Genomic DNA, 19,724 nt, shown 5'->3' on the forward strand with positions numbered 1-19,724 from the left:
TTTGAATCACATTGTAATGTAGCTAATGCATTGTTTGTGTCTGTTTCTTTTGTAACCAGCTCTTACGTTGGTTTGGGGTTTCCCAATAAACTTAAAGATCAGTAAAGCGTCAGACCATCGTTCGGAGGGTATTGCTACAATGTGCCATCCACAGAGTGACTCATGCAGTAAAATTGAGGTCTACAACAAAACACAGTTTAGCCTGTTGGAATATTTCCTGCCAAGCTCAGATTTCATTCTGGAGCTGCACAAATGAACAAGCTCTTCCACATGTTTTAGGTTGATTGATGGTTGTAGATGTGTGAACATGCTATGGCATGATGGATGTGGGTCCTAGACAGTAGTGCGTCTGGTCTTATACATGGATATGCACCTATTATTTCTTCCCACTGACATAATGCATTAAAATCCCCAAAACCACACGTGATAACGGTGTAACTTTTGTTTTAGCTGATTACATTTTGGTCAGAATGAACTTTGGCTTACTTCTGGAAGAGTTAAGATAAAAAAAAAAGTATCAAATGATCAAACTTTAGTCTTAAAGGAACACGCCACCATTTGTTGAAATAGGGCTTATCACAGTCTCCCCTAGCTGTAGATAGGCGGGCCACACATTTTTTGTCTCAGTGCATGCATTGTTTTAGTAAAAGTGAGCCAACAAAAAAACAACAGCAACCTAATTACTTCTTGTGGCCTGTGTATTCACAACAAGTACAAATAGCAATGCAGATCAAGACTTAACAATTTCCTAGCCAGATATTGACTTGGGACAGTGCTTCGGCTGTGCTTCCACCCATTATAGTCCCAAATCAATATCTGCCTAGGAAATCGGTGTTGCGCCGGACTAAAACAATGCATGCACTGAGACAAAAAATGCCCACCTATCTACAGCTATGGGAGGTTGTGATATTTTAACAAACAGTTGTCACATACACACAGTACTATGTAGTGAAATTCCATTACTGCATTCAACTCACCCTAGGTATTAGGATTAGCAGACAGCTATACATACAGCATCCAGGGAGCAACTTGGGGTTTATTGTTTTACTCATGGACACTTTGTCATTTGGCCGGATGACCCGGGATTGATCCGCCAACCTTGTTGTTGTGGGCAACCATTTTACCCCGGGGCCACAAGCCACCCACAGTTGTCTGTGAGGATGCTTGTTTCACCATTAGATTTAAAGGTGATGTGATGTAGTTTTGTTGTAAGGACATTTTATAGACGTCAACCGACTTGTGACATTTAAACACCCACATCCTCCTCATACGTTTGGCGCAGGAAGACTGAAGAAAGATCTTAAAGAAACTTTTGTCTGATAACTTTCTGAAAATGCTGCTTCCTTTTTGTTTACCTCTGGCTGCTATAGATAGAAAACATTTCTATGCTGTTCACGCACAGGTTGTTATAGTACAGGCCTTTGATACTGTTGAATCTTTACAAATGCAGAAACAGTGATAACATTTGACCCCAAACCTCTCTATCCCCCAGAGGAGCACATAGTGACTCACAAAGACATTTAAAACCGACAGACAGCACTGTTGAGATGATGTTGAAATTCTAGGTCATGACACCGTAGCATTACTTAGTCATACATGGAAAATAACAGTGCATGTTTTGGGTAAACGGTGGCTGGGTAGATGGATAATAGGCCTATCATTTCTATTATATGCAAATGAAAGGTAAAATAAACTTTGTAGACATTAAGAACCAGACTGTTCACACAGGAAAAAGTATCAGTGTAGCTTCTGGGATCAAAGTTAGAGCAATGTTATCATTAGGGAATGCTGAGATCTCATCCCGCTCAGACTCAGACTGCTTCTGGTTTTTGTCTCTCCCCCACAGGGACTTCTTACTGCTGAGCAGAAACCAACAGATATATGATTCATTGTGACTGTCCATGGGGGGAATGAGTTAGCTATTATTCAGCCTATGACAACCTTAAAAACAGGGCTGGGAAATTTCTTATCTTATTAGAATTTTGTTTACATCCTCTAAATCTCTGTGAATCTTCCCAAACAGTTCCATTCTTTCACACATTTTGCTCCAGCCTTGATCCAAATTCATTGCAAACTCAGGTCAGAAAACACAGAAGTTCAACTGCTGACGCAACTTATCTCCCATTGCTACAGTAATCACACAGCCTGTGGGTAAAAACACCTCCTCTTGCAAACCAACGCACTCATGTGCGTACAAACCACAGTTTCAACACAGCTTACTTTCCGTTTCTCTTCAGGAAGCTCCTGCTTTGTTCAGCAGCCCTTAGATGTTTTTTATCATGCAAATGAGCTGTATGAACTCTGCTGTGCCGTTGCGGAGCACTGCTTTCCAAGCCGATGGAAATATGTGTGTAACTGTAAATGTCATCTGTCTATATCTCCCATGTAGTGTCATACTCCTTCAGAACACCTTCGGTTGGATGTTACAGACTGTTCAGAACTTGAGAGAAGCATTTGAAAGTTTGCTGAAATGACACCAGGTTCAAACTGCACACTCTTAAGGAAAGGTATGTACACATCCCTACCTTATGGTAACAGTTTCTGAGCTTTACATTCAACTGAGAATAAAGTCTCATTGTCAATTTTTTTGTTATTTTTAAAAGGGATTGAAAAAAATTGCTGTGTACGGTACAGACAACAGAAACCCAGATCACGGTCAGTGACAAAGGATCCCAGACCCAGAAAATCCCCCGGCTTTAGTACCTGTCTGACGTTTTGCTTTAAGGTAAGAACTGTTAGTAGATCACTTCCATGTTCATCAGAACTAGTCCCTTACTGCTTTACTGACTAACTTATTAACTAGATATCTCCATGCAAAGTAACAGTTTGCTTAACATCAGTGTGACATTACAGCCGAGGAGGTCAATGTAAATAAAAACCTTGTTGTATGAAAAGGGAAAATGGTCTTCTTTGTCGAGTGTGAATGGACTTTGGACAATGTGGGTTCAAAGTGGCCCAATTTTAATACTTTTTTTGATTTAACAGGCAACAAATATTAAAGTTTATGTTAAAGTGTAAGTTTAGATACTCACGAATGATCCTGTATTTCTTGCAATAAACTAGAATATTGAGCCACTTTTAGTCGTTGGTTGACGCCTCCTGGAAAATAAGCAAATTAGACAGTGAAAATGCACCCTCACTGCGTACGTTAGGGAAATGAATGCTTGGTTATAGTCGTCATCTGTCTGTGTGGCTTTCATTAGGACAAGGCGAGGATGGAGCAAAGGGAGCCATCAGTGGATTCTCATGTTGAGGGGACTGAAAGAAGACTCAGGGAATTGGCTTCAAAGTGGTTCATAGAAACTCAAGTTCCATTCATCATCCATAACGGCTTCTTCCCCACTTGGTTCCTGGGCTTCATCACAAGAAAGTAAGTATAAATACATCTTAAGTGGGCTATGAGCCAAGATTTTTTTTTCTGTCAAACTGCCGGTTTAGAATCAACTTTAAAGCTCAATGTTATAATCATTTGTTTGTGACAACAAAGGTATCGCATTCTCCATAAAAGTCTCTATACGTCCAATTTGTATACAGAACTATATATTAACTACTACAAACTACTATTATATAACTCTATACTACAAAGATTGGTAACAAATGCTGCATTTTTAATAAAGAATATGTTTTTATTGGTAAAGCAAATAAATGTGTATGGTTTATTACTTAAGCTCTGTTATTTTAAGTGAATTTATTTATATGCGGGTCAGAGTGTACATCTGCTGCATTGACATTTAAGGCAGACTCTCTTCCTTGCTGACATACAGTAGACACCTACATAAAGATCACAAGGTACAGTTTTTGTCAGAACCTGTGTGTTGGTAAATGACAGGTTTATGGAAAAACCCGGAAACAAAATGGATTTTCCTTTGACGCATTGTAATTTCCAAGGTGAATGCGTGATCAGCCTCACTGTTCCTGTAAACTCAGGCCAAATTGAGTTTTTGGGAGAATCTTTTCTAAGTTTAGGTTTTAAAGTTCTTCATGGTCTATCTACAGGGAGGCTGAAGAAATACTCAGAGAAAAAGAGCTGGGCTGTTTCCTGATCCGTCTCAGTGACAAGGCCATCGGATACATACTGTCTTTTAAGTGAGTATTGGTTTGAACAACCTGTTACCTACTGATTGTGTTTTACAGTGAGCTAATTTGGAAATGAACCTCACTATCAAATCTTGTCATGTTTTTGAATGCAATTTGTGCCTCTGTTTTAAATGCTCAAGTGATGTTGCATGAATATCTCAACAAATCAATAATGCTTCTACAAGTTAAAGTACAGTAAAGTAAACAGATTTGCAAAGGGCTCATGATGTGAGGATTAAGCGCCAAACCAGCTGAAGTTATATTTCTGGAATTGCTTTAAGTTATTTCTTTTAACCGACGACTTTGTCAGTTGACATCCAAGTTCCAAAAGTCACAAATGGATGTTTCAGTTTTGCATTAATCTAACACTGCATGCAACATCATACCGTTTTTGTTGTCTTAACCACAGATCTTATTTCAGTCATTTTAACCACAGGAACCCATGTTGTTTTGTGTTTTTTGAATCTAAATCATTTTAATTTCCTGTTGCAGAGGCAGGGATCGGTGTCGGCATTTTGTGATAAACCAAAGTGAATCAGGGCAGTTTGTCGTTTGTGGAGACACTAAAGGGCACGACTCTGTCTCTAATCTCATAGAATACTACAAGACAAGTTCCATTCAGCCGTTTGGAGAGTACCTGACATCTTCATGTTTTGAGGTGAGGCAAAACTCCTGAGTCACTTTCTTTAAGGTACATTGATCAAGAATTAGGGTCTTATTGCTGTTTTGTTCTTGTAGGCTTTGGATAAAGAGCTGTACGATACCATCCAGGTTAGCCCTAAAGAAAAGCCTGTGGCCTGTGAAGCTGTGAAGAACATACAAAAACCACAGATAATATCGGCCTCAGTGCAGCCGCCTACACGACCACCAAAGAGCAACAGGACAATAGAGGTGAGTGCAGTCCATAAATTAGAGGGAGATCATTCAAACTAAAATGTGTTGACTGAAATTGTTGCTGTATTAATACCTCCAAGCTGACTTTGAGAACCTCACTTGTTTTTCAAAACAGGAAGTACCACCTTTGCCTCGGAGGAGCAGGCACCCCGATAGTGGCCCCGTAAATGACCTTTTGTATGCTCAGCTCAGGAAGCAAATACCTAGGAAGATACCAAGATCCCAACACATCTGTCAGGACAATTTCCCTGGCAATAATCCAGGGCGAGCTGGAAGATCCCCAAATCAGGATCAGGGCAGGTGTAGCCCACCAGCTGGACCAGAGTCTGTTTATTGTGAACTTGGCCTGTTGGACACCAAGAGCAGATCTCTAACGCTTCTGGACAACAGCTCTGATGGAGAGCAGTCTTACAGGCTGAGTGCACCCCCCCACACGCCACCAAGACATTCCCCCAAGCCGTTCAGACAAGCCAATTACTTTGGCCCGGCGCCAGAGAGGACAGACTTGTGCAGCAGAGCAAGCAGCTGCAACAGCCTGGACTACATGAGTGACAGCGCTGTCTATCACCTGGCTGGCAGGCCTGGTAGCCCAATCACTACTCCCACTGGGGCAAGATCATTGGCGTCAGAGCAGCACAGTGCTTCAGTGTATGCTGAGGTCCCCATTGAAGCCGCTGTTGGCCGCTTCCCTCCTGACAACACATATGAGCTGATTCCTGGCCACGAGAACACACCTAAACCCAACAACAACACTTACGAGCCTCTAGAGGACATCAGACCCAAACAAAACCACTCATCCTGGGGGTTGAAGGTTAGGAATGTCGTCAAAATGCTTACATTTAAATACTTGAAAAGTTGTATTTGTTGTTTGTCCTATTTAGTAATTTATTAACTTTTTTTTTTTCACCTCCTGCAGAATGATAAATGGAAATGGCTGTTTCCTGAGGCCAAGAGGAAATGGTGAAAAGGTTACCTTACCAGCTGCTGATGAAAGTTTCACTAATTTTACTATGACACTACAGTGGCTGCCTAATATACAGTAGCCTACACTCTGTGAAAGTTTCTTTTACATATTCAACATTATCTTAGATGTTCATAGCTATGCAAAGGACATCTTCTGTATTTTTGCTTTTTAATGTATTTATTTTAAAATGATGATGCATTTACATTTAAATAAATGAGAAATTCAAAAAGGCAAAACTCATAATTCTTTTCTCCGGAGAAAAAGGGTGTACTGTTTTTACTTCTGATCTTAAAAAATATTTTGACTACAGGCTGCTACCATCAATGCTGCTCTTCATTCACAGGAAACTTCATTTGCATACAGATTAAAAATGAGAAAGAGTGTAAAAAAACGTTGAAATATCAATTATTATCTTTTATCATCTGCTGCCCTTTTAAACTCTCTAAATATAGTTGTAGCCACTAAAACGACAGCATGACCTTTCTGTGTACTTGAATGCTTTCCGTGGTCATAGTTATCTTTATAAGTGATACCATGTAAGAAAAGATACAGTACTGTTTTTGATGTAGAACTTGGCTGGTTTCCACTGAAAGTGAAACAAAAAAAGACAAACCAGGATTTAATAACCCAGTTAAATATCTTATCATTTAGCTCAGAAGATCAATAACATTTTGACATTTCTGACATAGTCTCTTTCACAATTTAGATAAAGATTATAAAGTGTCGCTGAAAAAAAGAAGGAAACATGTCACTTCTTAAAAAGAGAACAAGTTGTCATAAGTGGGGGCGACCTCTAGCTCACCTGAGTGAGCGCCCCATGTGGGTTGAGTCCTTTGCAGCGGTGAATCCAACCTGCGGCCCTTTGCTCCATGTCATCCCCTCTCTCTCCCCACATTCCTGTCTAGCCACTCTCACTTTCTAATGAAGGGAAAAGCACCACAACAAATCTTATAAAAAATAAGATGGGCCTGACTGTGTATCACTGGATTTCTACACTTGTGAATAACACTGACAAAACAGAATACACTATAGGTTCAGTATAACAACAGAAAACACATCTTCATTTCATCATCATGAAGCAATGTTTTGGTGCTGTGGCGTGGGTTGCTAAGAGAGAAGTACAATAACTCAAATAATTTCAAATACAGTATAAATCAAAAAGAAAATGTTGAAAACACTTTAATTTAAACACCATTTTAGCATTTATAAGCAGTATATAAACACTTAATAATTAGTTTATAACATGCCATGATGTATTTTTTTGTATTTATTAATGTATTTGTCAACAATTACAAATTAGCCATAATGGATGATTGATAACACTGGATAAACAATTTTAAATTGTGCAATAAAACATGAATTGTATAATAACTCACTCACAAGTAGGGTATTAACTGTCAATAACTGTGTTCAAATATCATGAAGACAAAAGTTGAAGTTAAAGGTTTTATTATTCTTTTTAGTTTGCAAGAAAAAAAAGAAAGAAATGATGCAATAATGCATCATCATGCATCATGCATGTATATTTGCATGCTTATGAATGCAAAATATGGTAGGGTTTATAAATGTTCATGAATTTTAAGAAAAAGTCAAAATGTAGGAAATATAATACAGTACACAGTAGCACCAACTTCCAGAATAATCAGTCATTGAGCAGTTTGTCAGACCTCATGCGTTGAAAGCTTGAGGCACCATCTTAAATCACATGAAATTAAAACAGAAAAGGTCCTATGGAATGAAATCAATGTGAGTTTTACACAATTTGGCCCCTCTCAACCACAGAAACAGTTGCTTACAGTAATGGCTGCTTTACAGCCCCAGTATCACATTGTACCAGAAGCTTCTCTGTTGGAATCATAATTAAACAGATGTTCTCCGTGAGACCTGTAATTATTGAAGCCACACAATCAGCACTGTATTGCCCTGCATATTTGATGCTGCCCTCATAAAGGGACTGGAGATAATGGAAGAATTAACTGGCTCCTCTGATGACTGCACAGTGTTTAACATCCTCCCCTTTTAAGGTGGATTTAGACACTCAAAATCAAATTTTCCTCATTTTTCATAGCTGGCAGTGTCCGTGAGAACAATCACACCATCCAACCAATGCAGCTCTGTTCTATACACTCATATTTGGGTGTTGATCTGCATGCATGTCTATTTTTTTGTCTTCTGTCACACACAAGATCCAGCCTGTACACTTGACAAGCACAGTTCCAGTAACACAGTAAAAACGGTTGCAGTTGTTATTAGCAGTAGCTAACAGGAAAGACTATTGCCTCACAACACAGTTGAGATGAAATGATCTAGGGCTATGCTGGGTTGCTTGTTATGCTATGTTGCTTTAGCTTTTAGCTTTTGCTTTAATATGTAGGCCACCTGATGCAATCTGTACTCTGCTACAGTACATACCTCAGAAAGCAATATTAATCAACCAACAGCACCATTTCCTGCAGCTTTCTCAATGAGACTAACTGTGAGCGCAGGATGTAATCATGCTTGTGACTGCTGAGGCAGCAAACTCCTGATGATCTCATCCTGCAAGTTATTACAGCTCATATGATGGGCCATGCTGAGGCACAGTCAATTCCTGATCTTTACTGTGCAAGCTCCTTGATCATCATGGGTGGGTGGGTTGAAGTGAACTGGTAATAAGGAGGGGATATTACTAAACTCATTAAAGTTGCAGGTCAGGCCATTCACTTGAAATAATTCATTTTTGGTGAAACAGTGAGAGCGCCTGTATTCCATGATTATTTCCTGTTTTTTTTCAATGACAATAATCCTCACAAATGCATTCACACAAAAACCAAGACACAGAATTAAACATTTATTCAAAGTAAGACAAATACCTGAAGTCACGTAAAATACTGTAACATGTACAGTATATTCAAAAGATGGCTGTATTTAATATCTCATGATAATGGCTGAGGCAGAAAGCTACCAACATTTTTTCAGATGGCAGAGCCCTTCATGTTACTGGAGAACGGTAAGATATGATTGTCATCATCAGGTCCACAAGCGAAAATAACACAACCCAAAACGATTCTAAGCAATACACCACATGTACAAATATTGCATAGCTCATAAAAAAGATCTGTATAGCCTAATAACAATGGTGTGCTTTCATTTACTTCAAGCATTGTCCTTAACCTTATAAACACTCAACATCTAGTGTGTCATTGTAGGAAGACTTCACTGGGGTATTTATGTGCAATATAGGTAGATGAGCATTGTATGCAGCAATCGAGAGTCTGGCTCACTTCAGACTGATTTTGTTGACCATTTTTCACACTCAAAATGTCTTTTCTTCAAACCAAAGATCAATCCAGGTCAAGCCCTTTTATAGGTGGTAAAAGGAAAATACATTTTCATCTGCAGTAAAGAAATTCCCAATCCTTGGAATTCCTTTTAATCTAGCATTTAGCTGTCTTTCGAAGCAGACTTCAGTGAAGCTGGAGAGGTTTGATTTTTTTTTTTTGGACAATGGGAGTGGGAGACAGGCACTGTGCTGTGGCAAGGATCTGGTGCAGGTAGAGTCCTGAGGTTCACCACTCTGCCGTCCTTGGAAACCTTCCACGGTGCCCTCTCAGATTCGTATATGGAAGGTACTGGAGTGACAAAAGACAATAGGAGGAACCAGTATAAGATATTGTGCATATGAACATACAGACTCACTGTAAATGTGAGTATAAACACACAGGAATCAGGAACAGATCAGATCAGCATTTTAGTGGGGACAGACTGAGCCTCGCCATTTGTATATAAATGAATGTGGCTCAGGATTAAAGTAATGTTGTGAGGCTGGCAGTTAAATGATAAAAATAATAACCAGCCATCTGTGGATTGATGTAACCAGGGACACCACTGCAGCATGAGGGTAAATGCATGTATTGCCTGATTTCTAAAGGGACACGGCTTGCCATATAGAACCAGGTGGATAGGCCTACAATGTATTGAATGAATGTATTATTTGTCTTCAGTGAGGTACACTTAATCACCTTAAAAAGTCAGGAGCCCTAGTAATCATATTTTCAAAGTCAGCGAAGGAGAGTTTGCTGTCTCCGTCTAAATCCGCCTCCTCGATGGCTTTCTCACACACCAGCTGCACCTCTTCAGGAGTCAACTCCTCCTTCGTCAGCCTATTTAGAGTCTTTTCTAGGTCCTCTTTGCACAGGTAATTATCCACATTGAAATCTGTGGGTAACAAAGAGTTATAGAAAAAACACCCACAAATTTTCAATTTATTGAGCTCTGGGAAATTTGATAAATTGTATTAAATGTTTTAGAATTTTACATTACCATATATTTTAAAGGCATATATGGCCTTCAGTTCTCTAGGAGCCATTTCACTGAGGACTGAGAACATGTCCACAAACTCATTGAAGCTGAGATTCCCCATCCCATCCTCTGAAAAAGACTCTACGATCCTGTTGCAGAACGGGTTTTCCTACAAAAAGACAAAGGGGGTGACAAGATTTACATAAACAGTGGAGATGTTAGTACATATTAATGTCAGTTAATGATTCATTGCAACATGGTTTGGATAAGTATAATGTAAATACAAGATTCACTACAACATTGGATAAGAAAAAATATCTTAAAAATACCCTCATGGCCCTTTGTTTTTACACACTGTTGTCAAACATTTTTACATAATTTACAGAGGTAGACTGACTTCCTCTCGTTGCTGGTATGGTGAAGACAATATTTTCTTCTCCACTACTCAACCATAAGTTGCTTCTGAAGATTTTACATCCCATGTAACTAGCTGATTTGACTTGCAATACATTCACACTGAAGGGGAAGCCATCAGAGACTTGCAATTTACATACAGCTGTTGTCCAGAGGTGCATGTTCAAGCTCAGCAAAAGAAGCTATTTATGTAACAGCCATCAACCATTTAAATCAATGCCATCTGCATCAGACATGTCGCCTGAATCAATTCACAACTCAACACAACTCATTAAAACTCAGCAAGATATGCATATATTTATGGTTAGGGAGTTGTAGAGCACTTTGAGTGACCCGGTATTGGCTAGGTCGCATCAATCCTGCCTTGAGTGGCCTCCATCTTCTTCCTCTCCATCCTTACAGGCACTGCCATTGTGTGACAGTTTAACAGGCAAGGGCCAATTATGCCCAGAGGAAGGACACATTATCAGTCTCTGTGCTAAACAATTGGTGGAAAAGGAATCCATATAACATAGTGTGGTATTTGTGTCTGGTGTGGAGGAGAAAGGTAGAGGTAAATGTGGCTGCAATGTTCTGCAGCATGCCATTTCTAAAATTCCTGGATGTTCTTTTCAAATGGCAGGTGCTTCAAAATAGGAGGGCTTGGAGAGCCATAGCGTTACATGGCACATAAACTTTTATGCGGTCACAGAATGTGGTGTCATGAAATCAGATCAGTGATGACGAAAGTTAAAAATTGATTCTGTCTTCTGAAAGAGAGTGTGTATTGATTGGGTGTCTGTCCACATGAGTAGTGGGTGCGCAACACATGTACACACTGCTGGTGGCAAAGCAAAGTACGGCTGATCCATTATGAAAGATTTCCAACACAAGACTTACTGAGATACTGCAAAGAAGAGTTTTTTTACCTTTAACTCTGGCATGTTGACTATTAAGGCTAAAGGCAGTTTACAATCAGGTTCATTGGTGTAGTCCATTGGTACAAGATGTGGAGCCAACTCATGATATCTGCCATGCAACCTAGAATGAAAAAATAAACACGTGTTTTGAACAATTATATTTCGCTGTATGCTTCTGTTTTAGTGCCATTTAAAAAAATAAACACTTAATTGACTTCTAAAAAAACAAACAATGACTTTTCGAACACCTACTGTATATAGATGTAAACCAAAAGCTCAGTGTATAAACAGTAAGACAATAGGGCAATGCAAAAGGGCAACTGATGCTGAAAGAAATTAAGAATTAATAATATCACATGTTGCTTATACTGTATAGCTTAGGTAGGTAGATATGACAGTAAACAGTGTATATTAACAGATGTTTACATGTTTAAAGGATGTGTTCAACAGTATTAAATATACTGTATATGACAAGACAAAACTCCAATTATCCTGAGAGAACCTGTTGGTTTTTCAAGAAATTTGCAGCACAAATAACGTAGTAAAGTGATGTATAACTCGTTCCTCTCTCTGATTATGCCTTCTTTAGATCATATGTAATGTGGAATAGTATCGCCATCCTTTACTTCAGACTAATCGAATCATGAGTACTGGTTGAGAAGCAGCTGCGGACTGTTCTTATTTCAGCTCCTTTTCAATACAGGTCCCTTTGACTAAATCGATCGTACTGTTGATCCGTTGACATTGTTATTCCAAAGCAGCTCGAGCACTTCACTTCAATGATACATTTAGATAAACCCCTTGTCAATAAACCAGGACACTGCAGTTAGCTGTAAAGGAGGACATTACGTCCTCTGTTGATTGTCAATTTGGTTTCCAGTTCACTGATGGCTTTGGAATCAAAGTCAAGCCGATATCACTGACGGGGAACAAGTACAAACTCTTTTGTTGAAAGGAAAAAGCAGCATAAATGCAGTGAAATCTTACGTGGACAAAATACAAAATCAGATATCTCATTGTTGACAAAAGGTTGGCATTACTGCGATTTTAATGTAAGTACTAAGTTACACCCTAAAGTAGATTTTTTTAATCACCTCTGCATTACAATTAAAAACACATGTATGATCGAACAAGCATGTTGAATTTGAATCCTTCATTAATTCTTAATGGTTTGTGTAATTTTAGAAGACAAAATTCCTACAACTTTTATCCTTTTGTAATATTACACTGCAGCATTCTTGATTATCAGCATTTAATTTCTTTAAGTAGCTATTTATCACCCAACATCTAGAGCCGCTGATAAAAGATAGTGAAACATGAGCATGTTGATTCCAATAAGAAAAAAAGCAAGCTATTTGTTTAATTTCTGCCTGTCATCAAGTGACAGGATGAGAGAAATGATCCTGCCCGACGAGTCATGATACCTCGTGCAATCACAAAGAGTAGATTCATATTTATTTTATTTTTGTAGGTTTGGAGGATGCACATATCGAAAGAGGTAGAAATGTGACACTGAAAACAACACCGCAGTCAAAAGGTTAACATGACTTTGAAAGGTTTAGGTAACATAATGATGCTGTTACAGGACAGAGCTTTCTAGATCTTTGTACCAGCTTAGATCAGTACACTTGATCAAATTCTTACCGCAGAATTTCTTTGCGGGTGAAAAACGTACAGTCCTGCAACGAGAGAAAAACAGCATGTCAAAGCACAAATATGAGCAATACTGAAGTTTTGATAAAAGGACTGTAGTGTATGACATATTGTTTATGTTAATATACATACTTACATATTCGATTAAACACTTTCAATGACACATCTGTGAGTCACATAAAATAACATTACGGTTCCTTTGAAGTGTCTGGTGTCTCTTCAATAATGACGCGTCTGAGTGTTCTCAACTGCCATTTGCAATAGGAATGATGTGGCAAGGGGAACCTGATCTGCTCTTGTCTGACATGCACGTGTTGGCAACACACATTATCCAACAGCCGTACAGGAGGGACAACACTTTACATTTTCCCTTGTAGCCACTCTGTCTGAGCTCCTGAATGAGAACAGATTGCAGAGAGCTGAACAGACAGATCCATCCACTCATGTCAAAACAAGCCTACCTAATTGGGTTAGTGATGATTGCATATCTAAAGCAATATCTGACTATTCATCATAACCTACTAGTCTCTATCATGTTAGATGACACTATGAGTAAAGCCAATACAGAGAAAAAAGCATAAAGAAGTGTTGGTGAACAAACAAAACAAACAAATTCAGTCAGTTGATCTCAAATTAGGCATTACATCTTACATATTTGATCCTAGAAAAATAAGATAACAATGTATTAATACCAAAGGCTGAAACTATAAGGCAACCAGAAATCAACTGTATGCAATTATACTTTTTTTGTGAGAGCAGCAGGAGTAACCAGAGAGACTCTTGAGAAACAAAAAACATCTCCTGAGAGTAGAGTTTCACAGCCTATCACACCGGCTCGGCATCAATTATTAAGTCCACGCCTGTGTACATGAAGATGTGTTTATTCCCAAGAAAACCTGGATTATTGCTACAGGGAAAAACAGACCAGATCTTCTCAGTTGGTGGCAGAACAAACACAAGATCCTCCAGTTTGCAATGGAATCAAAACCTTATTCCATATTTAAATACATAACTGACCACAGGAAAATAATGATTGCCTATCTTTAACTGACGGGGGCCACCTGGTATTATTGATCAATGCTGAACATATCTATTTGTCTTTGTCTCTATTTGTATAAAATGTTCAGTAGCCTTTTTTGCTTTGTCCATTAAATCCAAGACACATGGGGTTCCACTGTCAGGAGGAGTGACTCGGTCATTATTAAGAAATAACGGTAACTAGTGATGTATAGTAATACTAATAATAATAATAATAATAATAATAATAATAATAATAATAATAATAATAATAATAATAATAATGTAACGTGAAAATAAGCCTTTAAACACTGGCAGTAGGTTAAATTAGTACCAACATTACAACGCCTATAGCTTATACGCACAGTTCTTTACTCACTTATTTTCTGCTTTAACACAATTGTCATGGGTCTGGAGTTGGACATGGGCTACAGCTCATCCAACATGCTGCACGCGCATGCAAGCTTACCTGATAGGCATCAAGTTGCTCGTCGGTAAATATGGTTTGCTTATTTCCCATCTTAATCAAGTAATGTGTTGTTTATACACATTCACAACACTGAACGTCCGAAGCCTTTTCTCAATGAAAGACATAGGGGTCCGCGGCAAAGACAAAGTCTCCGCGCCGACGACGCTGCACACTCTCAAAACATGTTGTTGTTGTTGTTGTTGTTGTCGCTGTTGTTCTTAGAGAAGATGTCCGCCATGACTGTAAACCGTAGGCTTAGAGGATGCATTAAAAACATGAGAGAGAAAAAAGAATAAAAGAGGAGCAGTGTCCAGTTGTGTCGGAGCTAGTGGAGGTCGCCTGCAGAGTCCAGGAGCTGCAAACTGATCAGCTCAAGCACCCAGCTGCTGTCCCACGGAGTCAAGGCAATAGGACCTCAGGTAAATAACTAAATAAATAAATAAATAACTGTGTTCTATAACCTGCTGGTAATGAAGAGGCTGTCTCGTGGAGCTGTCCGATGTTGATAAAAACAAATAGGCTCTCATGACATATGTAGGCCTAATTTCATGCCCCAGTTTTTCTGTGCATGCCAGTTGCATGCGAACAACCTATTATAAACTGTAAGCCAGTTTTAGGTCATTTAATCTAAAATGCAATATATTTGTTTGAACTAATCATATTATGTTTTGTATAAACTCTAAATCTGCAATTATGGTAACTATGCCACAAATATGCAGTTGAGTAGCCTATACCTGCAATGTAGTGGAGTGGAAACATAAAGGAAATACTCAAAGTGCATTTCCTGTATTTTTTATTTATTTATTTTTTACTGATGTACAGTAGGCTACTTGAGTAAATAAAGTTAGTTACTTCCCATTACTGGTAATGTGTATAGGCATTGACAAAAAGTCTGGCACCCAGTTACTTCCCTTTAATCAATTTTGCCTTCTCTCTTTTTTCAAAACAAATGAAGATCATAATAAAAATAAACTACATTAATAAATCAATTAACTTAATTAATTCAATATCTGTGTGGGCTATCCCCCCCCCGATTGGATGAGACTTATAGTAGCATGTTCCTTTTTTTATCCTTTTGATTTAATTAGGCTATAACGTTCCTATCGTTACTAAGTTGCTTAATTACTATTCGGAATTGACTTACGTTAGCACAGTTTCACCACAAAACATATGGATGACAAAACCCAATTGTGGAATAAGTGCCTTAGAACAACATTTAAATTCAACCTGTTGCACGGAAACAACACTGAACAAATGCTGCAACAATTTCCCAACCACGTCGTCATGTTCCATCTAACTCAGAGCTCTGCCTCTGTCTCTGCTGCTGCTATGTGAGTCCGTCTCAGCCACCTGCGTGCTAGCTGAATTGCAGCACAGTGAGCGTGTCCTGACTGCACCCCAGGACAGATGCCAATTTCACATTTCCCCTAAATAACCACTGCCTTGTCTCTCCACTGCATTGATTAAAACCATCGCGTTTTATTGCGATAGGTAGCTTTCTAAGTTGCAAAGTTGCCCACGATGGATTCTAAGCGAGAAAAAGACCAAGGTAAGTTGTGATGGATAGCTTGTTGCTACGTTGCTAGCGGCTTGTGCTAGCTAGCTGCGGCTAAGATGTCGCTTACAACGTATCGTTCGTTGCACAACATTTTACGTGTGTCATCATCAGAGGAAAAAAACGAACAATTACCATTTTGATTAAACAACACACCCACTTTCATCCGGCTGAATCAAGCTCATGGAATCACGCATCCGCTGCCTCACAGCTATAACAGGTCCCAACATACGCTAACAACATTTAATGGTGTCAAGCTAAGCTAAACACCATCATCTTAGCGGCTGTTGACATAAGCAAGATATGTTTTTGTTAGCCCTACTTATCCCACACATCATTGTTTCCCCATTTTGTAGTGGTGTTATAGAACTCTGTCTGCCAGTCCTTATATAATAATTTATAAATAAAGTACATTTAAAAAAATGCGTTGATGTCAATCAAGGACAAATTGAAAATAGCCCCCCAGCATCATTATTTCTGGTTAACTTCAGAAGTATTTTGTTTTCGCCAGGGTATTGTTTTATTTGTGCATGCTCATAAAAGATAATTCAAGTGGAGTTAGAGTTAGAGACTCATTCTGCCTGAGGAAAGTAAACCAAATATAGCTTCCTCGTGTTTTTCATGGATGGAACTGGCAAGCTAATATCACAAACAAAGGACAGATCTGCCTGTTTGGGACCATTTCCTCTGATGCTGGCTCACGAAAAGCTCTGTGTGCTGCCAGATATCAAAATCATGGTAAGCTGGAATTGTATTTGCCATAAAGATAGTGATTGCAGCTATAGGTTGTTTGATTGTTCCACCCTAAACAGATCGGACACAGTGCTTCAAGCGTTCAGCTTTTGCAGCGCTGACTCACAAAAAAGGACTGTGATTGTATTGCATATATAAGAATAGAAAAGTGAACATGGTTTGTTAATCTGCAATCTTATTTCTCTTGATTCTTTCAGATGCAGACTGTGAGAAGATAACTTCTGTGCTGCTCAAGTCACGTACAGGGGAATTTGATTTGGAGTCTATACTTTTTCTCAAATTGAGAGGTCTTGGTAAGATTTGAAATGCATACTATACTATATATAGATATATATATACTATTTAAGCTTTCAAATTTTGCATTGCATGTCTTACAGGAATACATGATCTTGGATGCATTGGCGAGTGCATGAATTTAGAGAAACTGGACCTCTCTGGAAATAACATCACAAATCTAGCACCTCTAGCATCTCTTCGGCTTCTTTCTGTACTCTGTTTGTCTGCCAACAGGATTTCAAATTTAGGTAAGATTTCAGGGGCACCTTTTTATTTCCATACTATATGTTCACTCCAACATGAATATAGTTAGATGGTTTTGATGCAATGTTAATGTTTTTGTACTTTCAGAGCCCCTGCGCAATTGTGACAGTTTACAGAACTTAAACCTGGCTGGTAATATCATATCCAGGTATCACTATGACCAAATACTTACCCAAAATGAACATGAAAATGTCACCAACTACAATGTTGATGACATATTATACAAAGAATTTTTAATCTACTGTTGATATTAAACAATTGTTTTTGATTCTGTTATATTTTTAATAACAATATTCTGAATTGGTCTTGTAAAACCATATCATCTATTTTGTTTTTCAACAGCATTGAGAACCTACACTGCCTTCAGCCTTTGAGAAAGCTAGAAAATATACGTCTTAAAGACAACACTTACAATTACACTAATCCAGGTAAGTTTTAGTGACTTTATTTATACGCAATCTGGTGGATGGCAATTCTTGATAAATTAACTCACAGTGGCTTTCTTTCTACACAGTGTGCAGGAACGCAGCATATAGAAACATAGTTCTTGAAATGTTCCCCAACATCAAGGTGCTGGATGGTAAGATAGAGACATATAATATATATATATAATATATATATATATATATATATACTGTATATATTATTTTCATTCAGTCTTTTTCATAACTTTAACTCTAAGACTGTTAAATATCTTATTCTGTTTTTAAATTGTAGGTGAAAGAGTTGTTGGACGTGGAAGTGACTTGTACCAATTATGCAAAGACATTGATGATACCATCAAAGGTATATTTGTTAATTAGTGTGTTATTGTATTGTGACTAGTAACTTGTTATTCCATCCATCAGATTAAGTTCAATTGTTGAACAAAGTATTTACCTACCGCACAATCATCCAGTGGCATCACTGACCTGTCTGGGATGCAGTTGTTGTCTTTGACCTTGCTTGACTAAAAGCTTTCCTGTTCAAGTAAAATATTTCTAAAGTGTTTTTTCGTTCTATAAATGTCTAGCTGGTTTATACAAGAATGGGCAGCTTGTTGAACATTCTGATTGCAAACCATGGGTGGAGGATAATTACTGGGAGATAAAAAGATCAAACAATGCCATTATTGAAGAAGCATACAAACAGTTTAACGGTAAGAGGTTCTTTTACTCTCACTAAAGTGATCATTTACTCTACAGTAACCAGTTAACCAGTTAAGTTTACAGTGTGGTATCCTATATAATCATTGCCCTACATTTCTTTTCTTACAGATGTACTGCATGAATGCCGACTCCTCAACAACAGGGCCACTCATATAATTTCGCAAACTGAGCGATCTATGAGCCTGAAGAAGCAGCCAAAGCAGTATGCTATCTGAGTTGGGCTAAGTTTTTGTTGTATGATTTACCATGGCTAATGTACTTTAGGTTATACTAAGATGTATCCAAATGCTTGATCTGTATCATTGCCAGCCACACATGCTTTGTGTTGCAGTGTGAGGCATTAGTTGAAACTATATCTCATCCTATGCATTGGGTATCAGACAATACATGGAAGTGATTTGAAAACCTTTATCCACACTGACAACCCTTTAGTTTGGTTCAAAGACCTCTTTACTTGCACAGTGTGCATTTTGTACCATGTTGTAGCCTGCATTTATGCTGAGAGCTATATGCTGCTTAAGAATTTCTATAGATTTTAAGTAATTTAAGAGTGTTTTTCCATTTTGCATTGCTGGATAATTTGGGGAGTTAATGTGTGCTGTATGCTTTCTTTGTAAACTGAATTTTTGCACAAAAAAAGTGATTGAATGATTGCTTCAGCTGTTTCTACTTGTTTTATACCATAAAGTTTATTATGTGTAAGATCAACTTGTGGACAATACAGTGATTATATGACGTGATGTGATATGGTCTCTTAGACGCAATCCACTGGCGCCTCTTACTGGTGTTCCTACACAACTGTCGGCACTTGTCGTAATCCATCCCATGTCTGTATACAGGTCCATGCATACTTCGGACCAACAGTATATCGTTAGCCCGTTTAAGATGACGTATATCCTTTTTCCTTTGGCATTTACATTAAGTTAGTTTTTTTCATTGTGCGTTATTAGACTATATTATTAAATATAATATATACATTACAGTTTACTCGAGACCACGTCACTTCCCTAAATTGCAGCGCTAACGTTAATCCGGAAGATTTTCAGAGTAAAAAGCAAAG

General features: G+C 38.3%; 3 protein-coding genes and 1 long non-coding RNA gene across 6 annotated transcripts; 3 read left to right on the forward strand and 1 right to left on the reverse strand.

Annotated features, from left to right (window-relative positions):
• The first annotated feature begins 1,790 nt into the window (after nucleotides 1-1,790).
• Nucleotides 1,791-6,198, forward strand: LOC116694623 (SH2 domain-containing protein 7). Its single transcript, XM_032524401.1, has 8 exons — nucleotides 1,791-2,507; nucleotides 2,604-2,725; nucleotides 3,204-3,370; nucleotides 3,997-4,086; nucleotides 4,570-4,735; nucleotides 4,816-4,968; nucleotides 5,087-5,782; nucleotides 5,888-6,198. Exons 1-8 carry the CDS (start codon nucleotides 2,471-2,473, stop codon nucleotides 5,933-5,935), a joined length of 1,479 nt encoding a protein of 492 aa, XP_032380292.1. The 5' UTR covers nucleotides 1,791-2,470; the 3' UTR covers nucleotides 5,936-6,198.
• Nucleotides 6,199-8,750: 2,552 nt separating this feature from the next.
• On the reverse strand, nucleotides 8,751-16,498 carry cib2 (calcium and integrin binding family member 2). Of its 2 annotated transcripts, none has more exons than XM_032524671.1 (6): nucleotides 16,359-16,498; nucleotides 13,174-13,208; nucleotides 11,539-11,650; nucleotides 10,238-10,385; nucleotides 9,937-10,132; nucleotides 8,751-9,546 (listed from the first exon to the last, which is right to left on the reverse strand). In XM_032524671.1, exons 1-6 carry the CDS (start codon nucleotides 16,359-16,361, stop codon nucleotides 9,525-9,527), a joined length of 516 nt encoding a protein of 171 aa, XP_032380562.1. In that variant the 5' UTR covers nucleotides 16,362-16,498; the 3' UTR covers nucleotides 8,751-9,524. The 2 variants fall into 2 exon arrangements, with proteins under 2 accessions (XP_032380562.1, XP_032380561.1); XM_032524670.1 differs by lacking the exon at nucleotides 16,359-16,498 and adding an exon at nucleotides 14,669-14,905.
• On the forward strand, nucleotides 14,583-14,949 carry LOC116694788 (uncharacterized). Its single transcript, XR_004333270.1, has 2 exons — nucleotides 14,583-14,693; nucleotides 14,893-14,949. It is a non-coding gene; the product is annotated as an uncharacterized LOC116694788 (long non-coding RNA).
• On the forward strand, nucleotides 15,962-19,368 carry lrrc61 (leucine rich repeat containing 61). Of its 2 annotated transcripts, none has more exons than XM_032524669.1 (9): nucleotides 15,962-16,217; nucleotides 17,174-17,269; nucleotides 17,354-17,500; nucleotides 17,604-17,664; nucleotides 17,859-17,944; nucleotides 18,031-18,096; nucleotides 18,234-18,302; nucleotides 18,529-18,654; nucleotides 18,773-19,368. In XM_032524669.1, the coding sequence occupies exons 1-9, from the start codon at nucleotides 16,190-16,192 to the stop codon at nucleotides 18,877-18,879; spliced, it is 786 nt and encodes a 261-aa protein (XP_032380560.1). In that variant the 5' UTR covers nucleotides 15,962-16,189; the 3' UTR covers nucleotides 18,880-19,368. The 2 variants fall into 2 exon arrangements, with proteins under 2 accessions (XP_032380560.1, XP_032380559.1); XM_032524668.1 differs by lacking the exon at nucleotides 15,962-16,217 and adding an exon at nucleotides 16,312-16,443.
• The last annotated feature ends 356 nt before the right edge of the window (nucleotides 19,369-19,724 follow it).

This window comes from Etheostoma spectabile, chromosome 8 (assembly GCF_008692095.1).
Source record: "Etheostoma spectabile isolate EspeVRDwgs_2016 chromosome 8, UIUC_Espe_1.0, whole genome shotgun sequence".
In the NCBI taxonomy this organism is placed as follows: domain Eukaryota; kingdom Metazoa; phylum Chordata; class Actinopteri; order Perciformes; family Percidae; genus Etheostoma; species Etheostoma spectabile.

Bases quoted from the DNA above. Each gene is read 5' to 3' on its own strand.
- LOC116694623 (XM_032524401.1), top strand. From the start codon at position 2,471: ATGACACCAGGTTCAAACTGCACACTCTTAAGGAAAG. The intron at 4,969-5,086 runs GTGAGTGCAGTC...TTTTCAAAACAG, and splicing joins AGAGCAACAGGACAATAGAG to GAAGTACCACCTTTGCCTCG. The intron at 5,783-5,887 runs GTTAGGAATGTC...CACCTCCTGCAG, and splicing joins ACTCATCCTGGGGGTTGAAG to AATGATAAATGGAAATGGCT.
- cib2 (XM_032524670.1), bottom strand. From the start codon at position 14,719: ATGGGAAATAAGCAAACCATATTTACCGACGAGCAACTTGATGCCTAT. The intron at 10,133-10,237 runs GTAATGTAAAAT...TGTTACCCACAG, and splicing joins ATATGCCTTTAAAATATATG to ATTTCAATGTGGATAATTAC. The intron at 9,547-9,936 runs GTGATTAAGTGT...TTGTCACTCCAG, and splicing joins AGGGCTCCTGACTTTTTAAG to TACCTTCCATATACGAATCT.
- lrrc61 (XM_032524668.1), top strand. From the start codon at position 16,407: ATGGAATCACGCATCCGCTGCCTCACAGCTATAACAG. The intron at 16,444-17,173 runs GTCCCAACATAC...TGATTCTTTCAG, and splicing joins CTGCCTCACAGCTATAACAG to ATGCAGACTGTGAGAAGATA. The intron at 18,303-18,528 runs GTATATTTGTTA...ATAAATGTCTAG, and splicing joins CATTGATGATACCATCAAAG to CTGGTTTATACAAGAATGGG.